General features: G+C 43.1%; 2 protein-coding genes across 5 annotated transcripts in view; one reads left to right on the top strand and one right to left on the bottom strand.

The window, feature by feature from the left end:
* Positions 1-4,119, top strand: LOC115150764 (26S proteasome non-ATPase regulatory subunit 6). The gene is made up of 8 exons (XM_029694423.1): positions 1-305; positions 646-851; positions 1,104-1,249; positions 1,486-1,705; positions 1,951-2,059; positions 2,196-2,364; positions 3,686-3,763; positions 3,831-4,119. The coding sequence occupies exons 1-8, from the start codon at positions 161-163 to the stop codon at positions 3,925-3,927; spliced, it is 1,170 nt and encodes a 389-aa protein (XP_029550283.1). The 5' UTR covers positions 1-160; the 3' UTR covers positions 3,928-4,119.
* A 24-nt stretch (positions 4,120-4,143) lies between these two features.
* The window catches only part of LOC115150763 (ataxin-7), a 43,427-nt gene continuing 39,486 nt past the window's right edge, over positions 4,144-8,084 (bottom strand). For all 4 annotated transcript variants that reach the window (XM_029694418.1, XM_029694421.1, XM_029694420.1 and 1 more), the window contains one exon: positions 4,144-8,077. In XM_029694418.1, coding sequence (XP_029550278.1) covers positions 8,060-8,077 — 18 coding nt within the window. In that variant the 3' untranslated portion in view covers positions 4,144-8,059. The remainder of the gene's footprint in view (positions 8,078-8,084) is intronic.

The raw sequence follows: 8,084 nt of genomic DNA, 5'->3' as shown, positions 1-8,084 counted from the left end.
CTCTGACGTTCTCTTCTCAAGTCGTCGGCGACGTACAGCGGAAGTGGCAGACCAGTGTTTTCCGTAGTCATTGTTAGCAAACTAGCAGAAGATACCTCTGACACTGTTGTCACAAACAGAAAATATCTGCGCTCATTACTTTACTTTTATACAAGACAAAATGCCGTTGGAAAACCTGGAAGAAGAGGGTCTGCCTAAAAACCCGGATCTTAGGATAGCACAGCTGAAATTTCTGCTCACGATGGACGGTCACCGACAAGATGATAAAGTGAAAACTGAGCTCATGGACTCGATCAAAGAGAACAGTGAGTTTTGGCTTCTGCCTCGTAAATAAACAAACAACAATAACGTTAGCTAGTTAGATAACAAGGTAGTTCTGGTCTACAAACTAGCATGGGTAACCAACGTCTCTAGCTTGCGTCACTGTCAGACATAAATCGAACTGCTAACAAACTGCTACCGGTCAGTTAGCTATTCAATACAAGGTATTATAACTAGCTAAGTTCGCTAGTTAGCTACTCAAACAGATAACGGTAATATACTGGTTAAATAAAAATGTCTAATGTTAGAATGTTGCCAAAGAAAGTTACAACCGTCAAGTTGTAGCTAGCGAGCCACTATAGCTGATGATGTCTCTTGTTACAGATATGGCACCTTACTATGAAAGCCTGTGTAAAGACCTGAAGTGGCAGCTTGACACAGACCTGCTGAATAAGATGAAGAAGGCCAACGAGGACGAGCTAAAACGCCTGGACGACGTCCTGGAAGATGCAGAGAAGAACCTCGGGGAGAGTGAAATCCGAGATGCAATGATGGCTAGAGCTGAATATCTAATCAGAATTGGGAATAAGGTGAGTTTTGCATTAATCAGCTACTACATTCAGAGCAGAGGCCATGGAGTACGAAACCATGTTATTTGTTAGTACCATGATTTGACCTCATACAAAACACGGTGTCAGCCCATAGCTCATTGTAGAGCTACACATTTTATACTGTATAAAGCAATCATTTGCCTCTGTAATCCCCTGGACTCTTCAGTCCAACCTAGCCATGCATGTACATCATTAGCTCAATCAAACAAGCTACTAACTTTAATACCACAGGAGGACGCTTTGACTGCCTTCAGGAAGACCTTTGATAAGACTGTGGCCCTGGGACATCGACTAGACATTGTGTTCTACCTGCTAAGGATTGGACTGTTCTATATGGACAGTGACCTCATCACACGCAACACTGAGAAAGCTAAAAGGTAGTTTGCCTAAAAGGGGCTACTTCTCTCTGCATTCACTACTTTATGATGCCATGCCATTAGGGGTCCTCACTCACTATGTATTCTAAGAATTATATTTGCAGTAACTGGCACCGTTTAGGCCTGTTTAGGTGTTTTGTTTTAGTGTGTTGACTCTGTGTTGTAAGCTATTGTTTTCTATATCCTCGTATTTTGTAAGCATTGTCATTTCAGTGACCTTGTTTGTGTCTGCACAGCCTTATTGAGGAGGGGGGTGACTGGGACAGGAGGAACCGTCTCAAGGTGTACCAGGGCCTGTACTGTGTGGCCATCCGTGACTTTAAACAGGCTGCTGAGCTCTTCCTGGACACAGTGTCCACCTTCACCTCCTACGAGCTCATGGATTACAAGACCTTCGTCACGTACACCGTCTACGTCTGCATGATTGCCCTGAAGAGGCCCGACCTCAGAGAAAAGGTTGGTAGCAGGAGCCACGGTGGTGTCATCAACAGTACATCCATGTGCCTACGTCGTTCAAGAGTTGGTCGTTTTAAGACAGTGTGCTTGCAGAAAACAATACTTTCCACATGCCAGAACGTGAACATTCAAACTTGTTTTTAATAAGTGAAGACACTTATTTTTTATATAGCTGGTAGATTTCCTGTTCTGGCATAAATATAGCATCTCCTATGGACTAATGTGTTGTTCTCCCTCTCCCCCAGGTGATAAAGGGAGCAGAGATCCTGGAGGTGCTACACAGTCTCCCTGCTGTCCGCCAGTACCTTTTCTCCCTCTACGAGTGTCGCTACTCTGTCTTCTTCCAGTCACTGGGTGAGACACCACTCGTTTAGGCTTACAAAAAGTAAAGCCGAAGCACGCTGATGTCTGCAGCCAGTGAGTGGACATGCATGTTTCATGTCACCTCATTCCTTAGTTGTAAACCTGTTTGTCTCTGTCCCCTCTGCAGCCACGGTGGAGCAGGATATGAAGAAGGACTGGTTGTTTGCCCCTCACTACCGTTATTACGTGAGGGAGATGCGTATCCATGCTTACAGCCAGCTCCTGGAGTCCTACCGCTCACTCACCCTGGGCTACATGGCTGAGGCCTTTGGAGTCAGTACAGAGTTCATTGACCAGTGAGTCTCACGTCTACCTCTTGTCCCATACCCACAATACCTAACCTCAGCAAAAAAATAAACGTCCACTCACTGTCAACTGCGTTTATTTTCAGCAAACGTAACATGTGTAAATATTTGTATGAACATAAGATTCAACAACTGAGACAAACTGAACAAGATCCACAGACATGTGAGTAACAGAAATTGAATAATGTGTCCCTGAACAAAGGGGGGGTCAAAATCAAAAGTAAGTTAGTATCTGGTGTGGCCACCAGCTGCATTAAGTACTGCACAGAACAAGCAGTATGGCTGGTGGCATTGTCATGCTGGAGGGTCATGTCAGGATGAGCCTGCAGGAAGGGTACCACATGAGGGAGGAGGATGTCTTCCCTGGAACAAGCTCAGTCCGATGACCCTCCACCTCCAAAATGATCCCGCTCCAGAGTACAGGCCTCGGTATAATGCTCATTCCTTTGATGATAAACGCGAATCCGACCATCACCCCTGGGGAGACAAAAACGCGACTCGTCAGTGAAGAGCACTTTTTGCCAGTCCTGTCTTGTCTAGCGACGGTGGATTTGTGCACATTGGCGATGTTTGGTGAGGACCTGCCTTACAACAGGCCTACAAGCCCAGCCTCTTGCTGACAGTCTGAGCACTGGAGGGATTGTGCATTTCTGGTCTAACTCGGCAGTTGTTGTTGCCATCCTGTACCTGTCCCGCAGGTGTGATGTTCGGATGTACCGATCCTGAGCAGTTGTTGTTACACGTGGTCTGCCACTGCGAGGACGATCAGCTGTCCATCCTGTAGCACTGTCTTATGCGTCTCACAGTACGGACATTGCAATTTATTGCCCTGGCCACATCTGCAGTCCTCATGCCTCCTTGCAACATGCCTAAGGCATGTTCACGCAGATGAGCAGGGACCCTGGGCATCTTTCTTTTGATGTTTTTGAGTCAGTAGAAAGGCCTCTTCAGTGTCCTAAGTTTTCATAACTGTGACCTTAATTGCCTACCGTCTGTAAGCTGTTAGTGTCTTAACGACCATTCCGCAGGTGCATGTTCATTGAACAAGCGTGGGAAACAGAGTTTAAACCCTTTACAATGAAGGGTTTTTGATTTTTACGAATTCTTTGAAAGACAGGGTCCTAAAAAAGTTACGTTTCTTTTTTTGCTGAGTTTATTAATGCTCATCCTGGAGGTTGTCTTAAATCAGCGACTACGCCTTTGGTTGAGGACTTCGAGTCGCATAGGAAGGATGCTCCCTGTCAGAAGACAATGATTATTGGTCTTGATTACACTGGTACAGAAACTTTATTTGTTTTTCCTTCGCTCTTAGGGAACTCTCCCGATTCATAGCTGCTGGACGCCTCCATTGCAAAATCGACAAAGTAAACGAGATTGTGGAAACCAACAGGTAAGAATAACATTTTCACATGCATGTAAAAGTGGCAGAGCTCAGTGTTGTATTTTCTTTCTTTCAGACCTGATAGCAAGAATTGGCAGTACCAGGAGACAATCAAGAAAGGGGACCTACTGCTCAACCGTGTCCAGAAGCTGTCCCGAGTTATTAACATGTAACATGGAGTGCAGTGTTACCTTCGGGAGGGAGATCTGGGTTTTCCCTGTTGTATCAGTATCCACACCAATAGTTTGTCTGAAGAAGCGATCCTTATTGTGTATATAATAAATTCTTTTTGGTGACTTATTCTTTTCCTTTGATACAGACATGGATGAAAGTGATTTCTGAAATAAACCATTTCAGTAAAGAAACAGACCTTTTTTTCTTCTGTATAAATAGCTGTATAAATTATTTATTTACAGAAACATGTTACAAAGACTATACAATCTTAAATATTAAGTAAATCTAACCTACCATGTTTGTTCATGAATTACATAGCAGCCAATACACAAGTCCAGCTGATCAAATGATTCTGATGTTCTAAAAAAAAAAAAAATACTATACACGCTCTTACATAGGAGTTATCTACTGAAAATATGTTCCTCCCGCAAGCTGTGTTCTGTCTCACTTTCACATTCCAAGGCTGTGGTACTTGATAAAAACAGCTTTGCAAAGTTTCCATCATATGGAAACAAGGTCAGCGTTGTCAGTGAGGTTGAGGGTAAACAAAAACACTTTACTGAACCTGTTAAACAATTCATAACTGACCAGGGAGCTTCAACACCCCCTGGTCTGCACCAAGATCTCAGACGTCTCTTAACTGGAAAACGTTGATTAAAAAAAAGGTTAACACTACAGGCTCTATTCAATGTGGATCGCTGAAGCGTTACTGATAGGTCATTTCCGATTGAGCCGACATGCATTGACTGACGACTCAAACTTAATTAGTTCATTCGCCACATACTTCAGTATGAGACTACCATCATTGAAGTCGTTTGGTGGTGGTGTACAAAAAGTCCTCAGCGATTGGATCATCTCTACCCAATTAAAGTATCAAAGCCAATGCTGAATTTCCAAACGTTGCATTACCCACGTGTTCTGGCTCTGGACCAGAACGGTTAGAACAGCGTTTCCCATCGGAACACCAAGGGGTGCACGTTTAGTTTTTTGTTTACGTTCTAGAAATCGTCAGGGAGGTACTCAGATCCAGACTCCTTGCGGAGAAGAAACAAACATCCGTGGGTGTGGCATAGCGGCTGTTTGGAGCAAGGAGTTTGGGTAGCCAGGCAAACATGCAGCGTTTACCGTGAATGCAGTCTCCGCTAATGCGGGAACATTGAAATTTAAAAGCAATCATGATGTAACGCTGAACTTCTGCGATACAGATTGAATAGAGCCCGAAGTATTTCATACCAGCTAGCTGACAAGCTATCAGGTTTTTACCACATTTAGGGTTCATAGGCATATTTTAAAAGCAAGCTCCTAAAACACTTTGAACATTCAAGTAAGGTAAAACTGAAATGAAAAAAGCTCTGTCCTCAAACAGTCAGTGTGAAACAAATGCAGGCACTTTCTTATTTCAGCATTTCTAAAAGCTGCAAACTAAGAATTTCCTTAAAACGCTGTGCTTCAAATTATGTTTGGCAACAATGATGCAAGCAGTTTCACTGTTTGAAGGGTTCATCTTCCTTGCTTTAATGATTGCTTAAGTCCCTTCAGCTTTAAGGGAAAGTGTTTCAAATGATGAAATGTTACAAGGTCTTCATCTAAAAAGGTAAATTATTGAATCCATGGAAATCGCTTAGACAATGGGCACAGCTTTCAGCCTGCGGGACATTTCAGAATCGCAGGCTATTTGGGTCAAATAAAATGATAATTTCTTTGTTGATTCAGAGGCAACTTGAAAATATTCAAAAGCACAGGTGAGACCTTGGAGAGTTAAAAACAAAGTATTGTCTGTCACACAAACACATGCTAGTGGCAACACTACCTTTTAAAGCAGGGGTGTCAAACATATGGAGGGGGGTCCAATCCACCCTGTAGGTGATTTGAGTAAAACAAAACAAAAAATGAACTCAATGTACTTTAAAACAAGGATCATTAACTAGATAAAGCCGTGGGCCGATTTTTTTTCTTGAGCGGATGGTCAGGGGGCCGGAACATAATTACATAAAAATAATAATTTGTATATTGCTAATTGACCGCAAGAAGCCCAAACATATCATGTTTGACTAAAACAATACTTTCAAACCTTGCTTATATTTGTATAGGATCAGGTGTCTCTAAGTATGGGAATACTTGGGAGCAGATTTACAAAATTAAAATCACTTGGAGCTGATTTCCTGGTGGTTTTACTACCTTTTATGTCCAACAATGAAAATAAAATGTAAAAAGCTTGAGGGACCAAATAAAACCACCCCCGGGCCAAATTTGGGGAACACTGTTTTAAGGACTAAAACCAAATCGAAACTGTGTAGAAATGATAATACACCTACATTCACCTTGTTGAAGACCGAATGCGGCCCTTGGGGCAATATTGAGTTTGACACCCCTGTTTTAAAGAACCCCAGTACATGATTCATGAGATGCTTCAACCTCTAGTTATAGGCCTATTGCATTATAGACTTGGCAGTGAACCACTTCAAATAAGTTAAGTTCTTAAACTTGTTCTTTCATTTACTAAATAAATAATGATCTCAATTGTACCCCAAAAAATTGTATAAGAAAATGCCTGTGCAAAAATACATATTTCAATATGTACAATTCGTTTATAAAATATGTATTCTGAAATAGGGATACTTCGATATTTGTTCAATTCATACAAGAAAAAGCGAAAGTAAGATAGAAAATACTCGGCTCCTCAGCTAAGCTCGCTGCCTGACATCAGTGGAGTTTACGAAATTTACAGGAGTTACAAAAAGTAGTAACCTACTCTGAAGCCATCTCCATGAATCTCGCACCCCCCAAAAAACACGATCCCAAGGAGCATCATCTCAGAGACAGACGGAGAAGTATTGCCAGTTTAAGACTCCGTGCTTTGACGAAGGACAAGTGTGATGCGAGTCATGACAAACCCCTCTACAACACTGTATTGTGACATAACTGAAGGTACCGGAATGGAAATCCTAATAGCCAATAGCCAAAGCTGGCATAGTGGTTACAGACTAGGGTGGGAGAAACAGATGGCTGCCTTTGGCCAGCTTTTGGGGCAAATAAGCCTGACTTAAAATGTCCTAAAGCAAGTAGTGGGTCTGTGTTTGTTTAGTGCTGTTCACAGTTAGGGCTAGGTCTACTGTAGCTGTTCATTTGTAAGATAAAAATATTGTAGGAATTAACACTTGTCCTCAAGACAAGTAGTCCCTCTTTCACAACCGTTCAATCAAATTGTCGTATCAGGCATCCTTTTTTCACATATGCATGCACAATTTACTTTCTTCCCCATCTCCACACAGATTTTTGTAGTTAAATTCAGTGAAAAACATAAGAAACATAAAAAAGTAACACTTGCATAATTGTTTGGGTCATGTATGGAACTCATATATAGAATTGACTGAATCTGCTCCTCCTGTGGTTCATCTCTGGCTACTATACATAACCTGACGTTATGTACGCACACGTCACACGGATTAAAACCAACCGACAAAATGTAGTGGAAGGATTAAAAAAACAACAATGTGATTGTGTTCGAAGTGTTGCAACTGACAGTTTTTCCTTATCCTGCCCTCTCCTTCCAAGGCTTCTGAGTTCAGGCGTGGAGGTGTACATTTGAATTTCCAGTAGAACCTAAAGTCACACACACACACACACACACACACACACACACACAAGAGGTCATCGGAAGCCAACAGATTGCGGCAAGAGGGCTCTCCAGTCAATCCCAGTGGCTCTGCGTCATGACGGTTGGTGGGCAGTGCCATGGCTGTTGTGCCAGCACTTTTCCCTTCCTCCGTACCTCTGGAATTTCAACAATAGGTCAAAGGGCAGGCAGGCTCCTACTCCCTCCTTTTCTCTCCTGTCTTCCCCATAGGAAGATCTACCTCGGTACACTGACTGACAGGGGGCCAAGTGTGACCCACCCCGGGTGTTAACTCCTGCCACCTCCACATGGCGCTCCTACATGGCTTTGGGAGGAATAGTTACACTATAGACGATAACAGTGACGTCACTGGGCTGTCCAGATCATCTCCACCCTGAGGATCTTGGGAAGCTGAGAGTAACGTATTAGAAGGCCTTGTGCAGTCCAGAGCAGCGCACAGGTTGCCTCCTCTTCATCCGCCCCTCGGTTCCATACAGAGAACCCAGCCATCGCTGTCAGGGGCGGGCCTTTGGCTGAGAG

Source organism: Salmo trutta, chromosome 16, assembly GCF_901001165.1.
Source record: "Salmo trutta chromosome 16, fSalTru1.1, whole genome shotgun sequence".
In the NCBI taxonomy this organism is placed as follows: Eukaryota; Metazoa; Chordata; class Actinopteri; order Salmoniformes; family Salmonidae; genus Salmo; species Salmo trutta.
Note: the sequence above shows the minus strand (reverse complement) of the source record. Positions and strands in the feature narration are given on the sequence as shown.

What these genes read in the sequence shown, in the direction of transcription:
- LOC115150764 (XM_029694423.1), top strand. Translation starts at nt 161, where the DNA reads ATGCCGTTGGAAAACCTGGAAGAAGAGGGTCTGCCTAAAAACCCGGAT. An exon ending in TAATCAGAATTGGGAATAAG is followed by an intron (nt 852 to 1,103) that starts GTGAGTTTTGCA and finishes TTAATACCACAG; the next exon opens with GAGGACGCTTTGACTGCCTT. An exon ending in TGTCTTCTTCCAGTCACTGG is followed by an intron (nt 2,060 to 2,195) that starts GTGAGACACCAC and finishes TCCCCTCTGCAG; the next exon opens with CCACGGTGGAGCAGGATATG.